The sequence below is a fragment of the Thunnus thynnus genome, chromosome 5 (assembly GCF_963924715.1).
Source record: "Thunnus thynnus chromosome 5, fThuThy2.1, whole genome shotgun sequence".
NCBI lineage: Eukaryota > Metazoa > Chordata > Actinopteri > Scombriformes > Scombridae > Thunnus > Thunnus thynnus.
In genome coordinates this window covers 27180774-27194868 of record NC_089521.1, presented here as the reverse complement: position 1 = coordinate 27194868, position 14095 = coordinate 27180774, and the positions used below count along the sequence as shown (strand labels likewise).

The following is a 14095-nucleotide window of genomic DNA, read 5'->3' as shown; positions in this document are numbered from 1 at the left end:
AGTTTAATAGACCTTTCTCACAGCAAACAGTTTGACATGTCAAAGCAGGAAAAGCACAGGTGGAATTGGCTGCATTACATTTCTTTCAGCCAGTTGAGCCAGTTCCAGGTATTCGGTATTGTGCATGCTTACTGGGATAATTAAAGGGGATGTATCATACATATTTGCAGGCCTATATTTATATTCTGGTGCTCTACTGGAATAACTGCATGATTTACAGTTCAGAAATATACCTTCTTCTCTCTGTCAGAGAGGCCATTTTAGCTCCCTCTTATGGAGAATCTACAGCCTGTGAAATGGGAACTGCTGTGAGCTTAAAGCCAAATCAGTGAGGTGCTTTGCATCTAAAAGCAGCCGTTGCTCAGGCTATACAGTCACATTTAAGCTTACTGAGTACAGTAGCAAAACAAACTCAAGAAATTTGATCAGACAGAGGACAGAAGGAAAGGATCGATTCACTCATTAGCTAAAAACAGATTAAGCAGTCTCCTCAGTCTGCCCTGCAGTTAAGTACATAGAAAACTATTATTGGAGTATCAGTACTCCAGTATGGGCAAGTCCAATACAATCATGACTATCTATGACCTCAAAAGGTACTCAAATTGAATCATGTGTCAGTGTTTTCTTTAAAGAAATAGGACCAGAACCTCTACTTTACCCAAACATGTAGTTATTTCCCTTCTAAGAAACTAATAAAGTAAAAAGACACAGTTTTAAATGAAAGCAAAGCATTTTATTAGATGCTATATTCAATATTGAAATACAAAAGGCACTGTATTCTGCTCTCCCAATACAACGCATACAGAGATGTGTGAATTAATACAAATCTTCTATCACATAAAAGGATGTAGGATCAAACTTTAAATTAGACCGTTATCTGTTGCAAGAACGTCACACAAACTCTGAATTTGCATTTGTTCTTGAGGATTGCTGACGTATGTCACATCCGAGCCAATGTTTTAAAACAGTACATCAGATAAAACATACATATGCATGTTTTGTTTTTTTTTTCCAAATAAGAAAATCACATAGAAAATATACATCAGTACACAAATAATTTAGGGCTTGGTGATAGTTTTACAGAGGTACGAAGAAGAAGACGACTTTCGAGCAATGAAATTCCTTTGAATAATCAAACAATCTATGAAAAAGTGAAGATGCAATACCTTAGCTGCATACTGGTGATGTTGAGACACTGACTTTGTAAAGGAAGTTAAGTTATGTGGCGAATTCACACTGCTCTAGCAGAAATTACGAATCAGGAAAACATAATAGCCTGCGTCTACTGTCATACCCGTGACAGTCAGACTTCATTATTTTCTGATTATTCCATATGATTCACACTGGCCGAATACACTGTTGCACTTCTACATGAAAAATAAACTGTCCCTCCTCCTCCTGCATATACTGTTAGTACTGAAATAAATGAGAGATTGAGAATGACTCGACCACTTAAAGCCAACTTTATTAACCGCAGCTGTCAATCTACTCGGAGGAAATTAATTTATTTCACTGGTGTTATTGTTAATTTTTCATAGTTAGTATTTCGTTGGTATCCTTAGGAACCAATAACAATGGTAGCAAACAGGATAAACAAGATTTACCTCAAGCTGCTTCATCAACCATTAATACGATACAGAAAAAAAATGAATTAGTTTGATGCTTTAGCAAGAAAATTTTCCCTAAAGTGAAACCAAATAATGGTTTTCACTGTCAACAAGCACGACGTTAACTGAAGCAAAAGCATGTTGATGCTCTTTGCAGATGTGATCTGTATGTAGAAACCATTATCTGAATACAAGAAGGAGCAGATTCACTATGAAGGATCTCCACTAATTTTCTGACACCACAGTGGTTTTCCCAAAATGTCTAAAGAAAATTTTGGTTCCAGACAAAACTTTAAGGCCAATGTTTTAAAAAAATCAACGATGTGTACCACATTCTGAAAGAGATGGGGGCTCCCTCATGTCGTCAAAGACCATAAATCAGAGGACTTTGATGTATTTTTCTTATTGAATAAATGACTCCGGACTTAAATGGATAATTCCAGTAACAATAATGTCCAAACCACTCAAACAGGCAGATTATTATTAATTACATGAACTTTTGTTATTTTTCTTCCTCATTAGATTAAATTTGTGGTACACAAAAGAGAAACAAACTGGGAGAGAAATGCTTTTCCGAGACAGAAAGATTTGCCAATCAATGACACACAGAAACACTTCATCTTATTTATATTACAGAATCAGAGTCCACTCCGTCTGTGGGAAAACAAAACCGTACTGCAGCCACATGAATACATGTGATGAACATGCCGGTGCACACGCACGTACATATGTACGTACACAATCACACATTACACTAAAGAGCATTGCTGAAAAGTGCACACAAAATATACAAAGCCAAGACACACTGAAATAGCAATCAGTCAACTTCATTCATGCTTTCCACCCCAGAATGCACTTGATGTGAGACTTTTCCCCCTCGACTGCTTTTTTTTAAGCCCAACAGAGCCACATGATGTCACTCTGCAGGCAGGAGACATGCTGGATGTGAAAAGCAAAGTTAACATGGGGATTTATATGTGCATTGATAGTGGGGGTGAAAGGAGAGGGAGGGGGTGGGGTGGGCTACTAACATAGCCTCACCTGGTTCAAGGTCTATTCGTTATAAGGTTAGATTTTAATTTGTAGCCGCTGCCAAACTTCCTGATTGATTCAGCTTTGTATTAGTTGATCATCTAGACCTGATAACATATACACCTTGACCTGTTAAATGGAGCTTAGCTTAGCTCAGACTACCATTAGTTGTTTCCCTGGAAGGCTCCCTGGGCAGCGTTGGATGCCGCACCAGCAGCGGCTGTTTGGAAGGTTTTATTGCTTAAGACGCCCTGGGAGAATTCCTGCTGGGCCTTCTGGAAACTGGCTCCAGTCCGGCGATACATGCTGTGGACCTGAGGAGGAGGAGGAGATTGTGAGCAAATGGCTTTCAATATTTTAGAAAGTCACACTGGAGAGAAGGATATAACACCTGAGCCCCATTTACACCTGGTATTAACATGTAATCTGTATCTGGATACATTATCTGGTTAATGCGATCCATGTGTCTTTACACCTGGTATTAACATGAGTCCTCGTTTTCTCAGCTGTGCCTGCATTGTGATTGGATCTCAATGTGAAAATTAGCAAAGCTGAGCTGACGGACTTGTCGACAAAGATACATCACACCCAGGTCAAGGAAACTGCTGCCATGAACTGATGTCCTTCATTTCTAAATCACTTTTAACAAGGGAAGACTTTTAACTTCTGCTACTCCTTGTAGTCACATCGTACTGATTGTATTTACGCCTGGCTGACATCCAATCACAATGTGTCCTGAGTGTGTGTGTGTGTCAGCGCCAGTTAATCTAATAACACAGCTGCTACAATGTTAATTTACATAAACATATAACGTGTTTAAAAATTAATGTACTGGTAAAAAAACTCTCACCATCTTGAGCAGGATGACTGACAGCACGGCGCACATGGTGAAGAGGATGGCCACTATGATCATGATGGCTCCCACCGCCTTGTTTGTACCGATGATGGTGAAGGCAGCGATCCAACCGCTGGAGTCGACAGAGATCATTACATTTTAGGTGGTGAAAGAACAACTTTAGTTAAACTGAAGGTCATTTTCCACAGTGTGACACACTAGTCTAGAATACAGTGTGTGTGTGTGTATTCTAGTCAGGAGTTGGATTAGATTTAGGAAGAGAAGAAGAATGTGTTAAAGCAGCATGAAAAAGCTGAAAAGATGCACAAAGAAGAGACAGAAAGAGAGTTGACAATTGTAATTTTTAAAAATAACTGATATCACTCAGAGGTGAGCATGATAAAAGTGGTATTATTTCAATATGAATGCATGTTTTAAAAGATACTATTAAAGTGTTTTCAAAGTGGGAGTATGTTTTCATATTAATATCCTAAAACTACTTTTGTTGTTTTTTTTAAAATGATGCTACTTTGTGATTTGCATCTTATCTACGATGGAAGTGCTACTAGATGTAACTAATGTAACAAAACAAGAGAGGGTCCCCTTGACTGTGTCTGTTTTGTCATTATGCAAAGTGCTGCGATGAAATGAGAAGTGTCATCGTCTGAAACGAGGAGCCACTTGGACACCTGTTATTCTGAAATCAGTTCTAAAGTTGTTATTTTTTTTCTAAAGGAAACTAAAATGAGTTATAATGTAATACCATGTGGAGTATTTCCTCAGCATTCATCTGCCCATACATTATTTAATGGAGGCAAATTTATCTATTTTGTCATTTTCAGACTACTACTCTGAAGTAGAGTCTTTCTTACAACTCCATTATTGCTCTAACTTGCTATTTGTTAATATTATCTAATATTTCTTTATTTATTTCTATTTTATTCTTCTGTAAGAGTCAAATATGGCTTTATTTACTTTTATCATTAATATTCATAACAATAATAAAAAATAAAACATTTAAAAAATCTCACAAGTATTTGTTGGAAGAGTAAATTAAATAAAAAAGAGAAAAATAGAAAATAAAAAACAAACATACTCAATGTAACTTATAGTGAAAATTAAAAAAAAAAAAAAGTATTGAAATATTTGTCAGTAGAAGTGAGTTTTAAAAAGTGAGCCTGAACTTGACAGTTAGATCCTCCAACGTCCAGCAGCCTGAAGGTTAAACCCCTGAACTGATCATCTGAATCACATACTGGCCTGTTTTATTCTCTGCTTCTTTCATTAAGTGTAAAGTCCATCAGTTTATCTCATATGTCTAAAATAACCTAAATATTTACTTTATAAGGATAAAGCAAGCAGAGAGAGAGAGAGAGTGCAAGTGTCGGCAGAACGAAGCAGCGACAGTGAGCAGCAGAAACTTACAGAGTTACCAGCAGACAGAGAGGCAGCAGGCTAGAGGCTGAAGGATGGAAAGTCTCTGTCAGAAGAAATGGAAGAATGCAGAAAATCAGGAAAAAAGAGAAAAGAGAGAAGAGGACAGCAGCTCAGCTGTTTGGTGGCACTTCAGATATTTAAGACAAGGAACCAGAAGTCAACAAAACACTTCTTTCAGTCAGTCTGAAGGCTGACTGGATGTAATGTTGATCGTTAGTTTGTGTGATTAGTAATTTGTTATCAACATGTTCAGATCGGCTGTTACTTCATTCAAAATATAGATGTGAATAAAGTCACAATTCATTTTCATGTTTTTTTCCAACTCAAGTGTTATTTATTCATGGTAGGATTAGTGTGTTTTAGGAAAAGTGTATGATCATTATGTCACAAACAAAATATATATACATGTTTTTTTTTTTTTTTCAAACTACTGTTAATTACAAGCTTAATTTGCTTATGATTCAGATATGTCAAATATGGCAGCCAAATCCACAAATTTAATGAATATGATTTGGAATTGGACATTTTTTAACTAATTGAATTAATTTTTATCAAACTAAATTGCCAATTTTCAATTTGCTGCCTGAACCTGGGGTCCAGGCTACATCTGGGTGAACTATATACTAAAAGTTATGTATCACCCTCATCAGTGATCAGTGGGGACACTATCCAAACCATTTAACCTTAATTTTATAACCCCTCCTAATGTTAAAATTAAAAATACTCACCTGTTCCCCCACTTGGGGATGCCCACAGACTGGATGATGAAGATCACCACTTGGCAGAAAAACACAAAGAAGAAGAAGAAGAAGCTGAAGGAGCTGTCAGTCCTAAAAATGAGAAAACAAAGCATGTCACTAAAAATATAACACTCTGGAAAACATTATCAAAACATTACTGTCAGTTTCAGAACACAAGTAATAACATCATTTAATGTATTTACAAGTACTGAACAGGTGTTGTGCATCTGCAAGTCTTATAAATTCATGACAAGGTGTTCAGATACAAGAAAATAACGGACAAGGTTGAAGCAAAGAATGACATGTTGTGACATTTTCTCTGTTCATTATTGTCTATATTGGGACATGGCAGAGTGCATTACTGCTCTTATACCACAAAGCTGTGTTTAATGAGTCTATGTTGGCTTGTAAGCAATTTTTAACATTTGTTTGTAGTCACTTTAACCCATTTTCATGTTAGTAAATAATACATTTTGTTGCTTCAATTACCTTACAGCTTCATATACTTTGTAGAATAGTGGTTGAACTACAGAATGAAACTGCTGCCTGAGGTGTGAAATAAGGTGTTAAATGATTTTAACACACCTGCAAACCAGTGAGAAAACATCTTTTTTCTATGGTGTCAAGAAAACAGCCCTATGTACTATAATAACACTACATTATTATACTAAGTTCCATGTAAAACTTACACTTACAAATAAGCTACTTATGAATATTAGTCAAATGTTAAAACACTTTTTTTCTCTTTAAGATACATTTTCTTTGGCTTAGTGTTCATCACGGGATGAAAATGTCCTGAAATAAGGACATTTGTGTTGCTCATAATTGCATATGAGTGGTTGGCATGGAAACATAGTGGTTATAATTATATTTATAAAGATTTCTCTGCACTCTAGCATTGATTTTCTCTTGAAGGATCACGTACTTTAAGTATTATTATACTTATTAGTGTATTTAAGATGGTTAAAATAATCAACTGGGCGACTGAGACAGCACGTACATATTTTCAGCAACACAGAAGGAAGACTCACTTGAAGGCCTTGTAGACGGGCCGGTACCAGCAGAGGAAGGAGCAGGGAGCGAAGAGGATGAGCCAGAGAATGGAGAGGCCAAAATCCACACCGTAGCTTGCATCAGTGGTGAAGTAAGCCAGACAAGCCAGCAGGTTGAGGAACAGAGTCACACAGTTGACTGAGGAAACAGTGGAGAGACACAGCAGTCAGTGACACCAAAACTAATAATACTACTAATAATAATATTACCAGCAATTATCAGCATTAGGTTTATTTACAGAAACTGTCAGTCAGAGTTGGCTACAGAGACTAAACAGAAAAAACATTACTAAATGCTGCATGCTCCACATCATCAGCCGGTGCCAGTATAACTTGCATGAAGCATGTTTGTGCTGCCACCAGGTGGCATTTTTTGTACAACAGCACACAGTAACAGTGATGTCAGATCAAACTGGTGCGTTATATTCCATGTTTATACCAGTGCTACTTATTGAGAGACATATACAGTACATGTTAGTATTTAGAAATAACTTTTGGTACCGATATAAGGTTCACAAGATCAAATGACATTAAAACATTTTAAAATCTGGTTTTATCTGCCTACACAGATAAAACTAATCATATAATACAGCATTAACTGTATCACATTTGAACCTGAGCTCACATTTCAGCCTTGACAAACACCGTACATCCATGTCCCTTCAACTTAGTGTACTCACACATCCAGAGATAGTACATCATCTTGCAGACTCTCTGGTACTCCGGGGGGATTTCCTCTGAGAAGTCCTGATAGAAACATGGTTTAATGGGGAAGAATTTGGGAAGTGGAGGCCAGTTGTTCTCTTTACCTGTTGAGACGGACACAACATCAAACCTGTTAGAAAAGTAGAGCCTGTCTGCCAAACACAAAACATTTACCACTGCAGGAAAAGAGAAGAGAGGTCAGCTCTATTAAAATCATAGTGAAAACACAAGTAAAACTCCTGAAGTTCTGTTACAGAAACTAATGTTTAAAATATTTCTTAGGAACAGGGAACCTGCAGTTATTTTTAACATAGTGACACATCTATGTAAGGTGACATTTTCACAGTCTAGACTTGAACTTTCTAAAAATCAAATATACCCACATGCGTGGGAGTCAATATGGCACTCTGGTGAGATAATATGTCACACTGAAGATAAGGAATATGATACTGACAGCAATAAAGGGAAATACAGTTTATACCAGGCAGCACAGAAACAACATAAGGAAGCTTGCAGATAAACACTTCTGGTTGATTTCCTGTGCTGCAGGTTAAATATTGTTTACATTGAAACCACTGCAGCAGGTAGATAAGCTATGTGTTAATGTATATTATACAGTATATTGTCTGTTATAGCACAGATTTTGTATTCACTCTATAACATGGTCTGATTATGAGAACATCTGCCTTCTAAACTGTCACCTAAATCTAGCATGACATTTATCAACATGCACATCTGTACTAACATTTTCTGATGACCTATTAAGACATCAGTCTACTTAAATGACAATCCAACAGTCAAATTAACATAGATATAAAAAGGGAAAAGCAAGCAAATAGTTTCATTTCAGATGCCATAAATAGCATGTTTGCAGTTTTTACTTGATAAACATGTTTGTAGAGCTGCAATGATTAGACAATCGATCGGCAGAAGATTAACTGGCAACTATTTTGATGATTAATTAATCATTTTAGTAATTTTTTAGGCAAAAGAAGCCAAACAGTTGGTTTCAGCTTCTCAAATGTGACGATTTTATGCTTTTCTTTGTCAAACTGATGACATTTGGAGTTTGGACAAAACACGCCAGCACAAGACATCACCTTTGACTTTATGAGATTATAACAAGCGATTTTCACCATTTTCTGACATTTTACAGACGGAGAAAATTATCGACAGATTAATCGATAAGGAAAATAATCGTTAGTTGCAGCCCTACATGTCTGTTTAATTGATTGACTGATTCAGCACCGCAGTGGGATCAACATACATGGAGGTTCAATGCGGGTCTACATCAACACTAACTCAGCAAACAACCTCAAATTGAAAACTCTTATAAATACAAAACCAAACTGATTGAACAGCATCTGTAGTTGCTACCAACATACTGCAGTTTTAATGTAAAAATTAGTTTAATATAAATGTCATACTCTGCCACAATATCAGATAAGGGAAACATGTTTTCTGGGTGGGTGCATGATCTTCTGTAGACCTGTTTATAAGGATGTGATTATATTTTTTCACAGCCTGTGTGCAAGGATGTAAACAAGGAGTTTTATATTCCTTTCTGATACATAACGCACACATTGCACGTTGTTTTCCTGTCGCAGTCTGTCAGAAAAGAGCGCTGCTTTTTGATACTACCGCAGAGAGAGGAGAGGGGAGGTTTTGTATTTAATGACCTGTCGAGCCTCTGCTCTGTAGCTCTTGCTCTCTGCGGTCCAGCTCGGCAGCTTTTCTCTCCAGCTCCTCTTGCTGCCTCAGCAGGTTGGCCTGAGCTGCAGCAGCAGTCGCCTGAGAAAGAAGACGCAGAAACACTTTCCTCAACAAACTCACTGAATATAAGCGAAGGCATCTTGATGACATAAGTGGAGAGACATGTCAGCAGCTTGCAGTAGTTTCACATTACATACAGACACATGGCACAAACATCAGAACCTTACAAATTGCAATACATAGTAAACACATTAGCCTGCTTTATGTATTCAATATTTTACATATGTAACATCTGCAGTTAGCTACCATGAGTTATTACAGAGACTACATGACATCAGGCCTTTCTGCAAGCATAGTTGCATTTTTAGAAGGACACAATCATGCCCATAAGGCCAAAAATACATATTTATGATCATTATAAAATGAAAATCTATTACCTGGCAGAAAAACTGAGGAGCTATAGTCCTGTTTGTGAATATTTATGAGATTACCAGAGGAGCAAGGAGACTCATTATAATATTGTGTAAACTGAGTAGATGTAGATGCAACGTCCTCAGGTAACACTTGCTATCTAAGGAGGCTACTCTTAGTAGCTCTTTAGCCACATCCAGCTATTAGACATACCCACAGGTCTGAAATACACAAACTGTTTACTGAAGGTAAATTCCAGCGTGACTATTTATGTCAGATGTTGTTGGTTTCACTATTCTTATGCCTAGAAAAGAAAACAACTCCTAAGTAGATAAGACAATGCAAATAAAGCAGCTGTGCCTTGAGCCAAAACAGCAAAAGCCATACAGTATCTCTGTGGGTTTCTTGAGATGATACGTGGTGAATCTGCTGTGGCTTTTAAAAGGTTAACATTTGACCTTAAATCATCCATCATCAGTGTAATTTTTTTTAACAGCACATTTGATTTAAGTTAACCTTGCAGTGTCTGAGAGATCACATTTGAGTTAAACTATTTTATCTTTGATGGCAGTGCTCAAATTAGATTAACCAACATTTAAATGCTTGAACACTCATTCAAAGACTTTTTTTCAATTTGTGGCAAATTGTGCTTGGACGATTCTTTTGATGGGAAATTCATAAGACCAAAAACGCAAGTGAAAGTTAAAATATAAGTAGCTAAACATATAAATTAGTCAATCAGTTAGGAAGCGGACCAAGGGAAGTACTGTCCTTCTTTCTACTTTAAAATAGTATTTTTCAGCAGATAGGTGGAGGGTTTGGAGGACAGAGTGTTGACGTGACTCACCTGTGGACTTGGCTCTGTAGACGGCTGCAACACAGCAGGCTGGTAGGGAGAGGGAGCAGCCGGAGTAGTATGAGCAGCTAGGCTGTCCTGAAAAATAATAATAAGTGAACAAAATGACAGTGATTGTGAGAAGTACAAGGATGAGACAACAGGAGAAAGAAAAAATGAACAAAAAGACGAAGGAAGACGAGGACGGGAAAGAGTAAATGAAAGCAGGAGGATGAAAAAAGAAAAATAAGAGATGAAAAATTAGAGAAGAACAACAAAGACCAGATAAGAAGACAAGAAGCGATAAAGGAAATAAAAGACAAGACAAGAAAAGGCAAAGATGAGACGGTGAAGACGGAGAAAGAGGAGACTAAAACAAAGAAAAGGTTGAAGGAGGATGAAGAGCAAGAGAAGAACTAAAAGACAAACCAAAGATAAAAATGGAGAAGAAAAAGGGGAAAAAAACAAGATAATGACAGAGCTTTGAATGAGCTTTGAGTGTCTTACTGTGGGATGAGCAGGGAAAGGGTTGAACTGGTCAACTGGTTCTACAGAGGAGTTGGTCACTTGTGTAACAGAAGGATCCTGGAAAACACCAAGAAAAACATCACATCAGTTTATTCAGCTCATCACCACAAAAGAAAGTCAACAATATCTGTAAATAGACAGATCCCACTGAGGACTCAACTGTGTAAAATGTGAAATCTATTTCTTCAATTTAATCACTTGACATCTGATCTCTTGAAAGAGCTTCTTGTGTCTTGACCAGCGTGAGGTCAGAGTAGAGGTGCATGAAGACACTTGGAGAAGATGAGGGTCCTAAATACTCCCAATACAGTGCTGGGTGATGTACATGAGGGCTGGATTTTCTAATTTTATAGGAAATACCTTCACATGTCGCCTTATTTCAAGAAGCAGAAGACAGCAAGGAAGCAGACTGCAAACCTACAGAAGAACTACAGAAGACCAAGACACTCTGTACTTCTTTTACACTCTGTTACAACAAAAATACTCTTTGCTACTAACAAGGTATTTAGTTCAACTGTACCGGTAACCTTGACTCTTGATATTTGACCACTGGAAAACACTAAAAACATTTATTGCTGTTTATCTAACTGTACATTCATCTTACTCTTTCCCTTAGGATATTTCATTTCCTGAAACAAAAACAGCCCAGACTACAATGTGCTTTGACAAAGTCATAAAGTGAAATACAATAACAAACGGCTATTGTTGCAATAACCTCTAAAAAGGTCGCGATCAATCATTACCCGGGAAGAAGTCGTTCCTTAGCAGAGTAGTATAGGTAAATATTAATTTGGTCTAGTGGTCTAGTTATCTGTGTCTAACTGATAGGACTGCTGAGCCTCAAAGTGAAAGTCGGACAAAAGCCGCTTTTCCATTGGCGCCGATAAATCCCATGAATTTTCCAAGACGTTCCATGAATTTTCCAAGACGTTCCATGAATTTTCCAAGACATTCCATGAATTTGTCAAGGCACTTCTATGATGAGCTTCTTTGCTGGATTGTTAATGTTGTTTTAGAGGGGTTTTTTTTTTTTTTTAAAAAACCCACATCTCAATTAGTAAACATTGTTCACCTGCCGTTAAGCTTTATGTGGAGGAGAACAGCTGAAAACATAATCTAATCTGTCAGAAAACTCCATAAAACACCTCCTTTTATATGGTGTTTGCAATGATCCAATAACTTCTGATATTCTCTGAGTATCAGCGAGTATCAGTTCTTCTAATAATATTTCAAATGCCCTAATAATCACTGTCTGTATACAAATAAACATCCCATTATATTCCAGAAATTCTACATCTGTACAAATAGGAAAGGAAAACACTGACTGACTGGCAGTCTGGCACTTTACTGGGACAGCTGTTGTCTAGAAGTAGATTTTGCATATTTACAGTGGAGCATTTTTAATGGTTGAAAGATGTAACTATGTATACATAATATTACACTACAGTCCCCAGATAACACGGCAACAGTTATCTATGCAGTCCTTTCTACATGGAAGGCAGCAGAAGGGATCCTGGGTATTGTAGGATTTTTGTGTGCTTGATGGATGATAAAATATTTGTCTAAGCTAAACAACTATAAGAACCATTTTTACAAACCGGGTCAATTTCTCCTTTTATGAGGTCAGAACATGAACCTCACATGACGGCAGAAGTCATCACTCACTGACCATGTGATTAAAACTGTGACCTCATCTGTTGCTTATCTGTTCTTGACACACCTGTCAACATTCCCAGCAGGAAACTGGGATGTCTGGACAGTTTCACTGCAAAATACTTTGGAGGAAAAAAAAAATGTAGTTAAATCCGCAGCTGAAAAGCTACATCTGATTAACTTATATTTGATGGTAACCTCTTAAAAGAGCAATCACACTGGCAGGTTAGGCCTATTGACCTCGTTTTTGAAAGGAACTCTTTGCTGTTCACCGCTGCCTTTGGAGATATTCAAAACCACTTATTATGCAAAATGTGTTTACCATATACCACAGTGTAAAAGCAGGAAAGCATCCTGCTGAGTATCAGCTGATAAAGGTCTGCTTGCGTCTTTTGATGACAGGGCTCAGACAGAAATGAAAGAGAAATACTGAGCAAATTGATGACATGAGAAACCCCCACTAATCCTCTCTGAAATAAAGACAGAGCTGGAACAAGCCAAAACGAGACATCATCATGTTCAAAGCAACAGTAAAGCGGTGCGGAGACGCACACAGAAGCACCTCTTCACAGATATTAATGGTCAGGTCTGGCAGTTCTACTAATTATAACCAAAAAGAGAGTAAAAATAGATTCAGAGTCAAATCCTGATCAAATGATTTAATGACCTAAAAATCTCTGTACTGGGAAAAGGGAGTTGCTGTGACAGCTGTTGAATGCCGAGGTGTGGCTGTTGTACCTATTTCATAACTACAATTATATATTATTGCTAAATAGACTTAAGCTCCTCTTTATTTTACAATCCACAGGCTTACAGTACTATGTTTACAAGTATAGCACACGACTGGTGAAAAAACACCAAATTTTAGGTCACAAAGAGTGAATATTTTAAATTATTCTATTACGTTATCCTCCTAAATTTCTTTCAGCATATTAATTATTTTCATATATGTCACCACAGACTGCAGGGCTGCATAAATATAACAGCTTAAAGGTGAAGCAAGCTGCACTATAACATAGGCAACATATTGCAGCGACTAGCAGGTTATTTATTCAGCCACTTCCACACCCAGCAAACAAACAGTGATCTCTACTGACGTCACGGCCATTGTGCACCCAATATCATAAAGTGTGACTCTGCACTACTGTTAAAACGACTGCGTTATGTAATGTCACTGAAATCATAGAAGAATTTTTACTGACTCTGAATTTTTGTATGTATGTAATGTCATATGAGTTGCCATTAAATATGTGTCACCGTACAGTAGGTGAGGTTTGGTTGCCAGTGAGTCATGAATTTATTGTTTTACTTTTCATCTGTCAGCATCTCTGCACCAAGCTGAATTCCTCCATACAGTTTGTACTTGAAAACTGAGAAAATGGTGGATATAAAACGTCTTTGACATTAAGTGTGATTAATAGAAATAAACTGAACATACAGGCCCAATGTGGTGCTGTAACCTACAGAAGATCTTATCTTGTACAGTCTTGAAAAGAACTGTAATCTGTGTGTTCTAGATACACTGCATTAAAATTCAATTCACTCTT

The 14095-nt window shown here is 37.2% G+C and overlaps 1 protein-coding gene across 2 annotated transcripts in view; it reads right to left on the bottom strand.

Annotated features, from left to right (window-relative positions):
* Positions 1-711: 711 nt before the first annotated feature.
* Positions 712-14095, bottom strand: part of scamp2 (secretory carrier membrane protein 2) — a 25055-nt gene continuing 11671 nt past the window's right edge. For both annotated transcript variants that reach the window (XM_067590445.1, XM_067590443.1), the window contains exons 2-9: positions 10875-10952; positions 10380-10466; positions 9088-9199; positions 7384-7512; positions 6683-6842; positions 5640-5741; positions 3490-3607; positions 712-2953 (exon numbers count right to left, since the gene is read on the bottom strand). In XM_067590445.1, coding sequence (XP_067446546.1) covers positions 2804-2953; positions 3490-3607; positions 5640-5741; positions 6683-6842; positions 7384-7512; positions 9088-9199; positions 10380-10466; positions 10875-10952 — 936 coding nt within the window. In that variant the 3' untranslated portion in view covers positions 712-2803. The remainder of the gene's footprint in view (positions 2954-3489; positions 3608-5639; positions 5742-6682; positions 6843-7383; positions 7513-9087; positions 9200-10379; positions 10467-10874; positions 10953-14095) is intronic.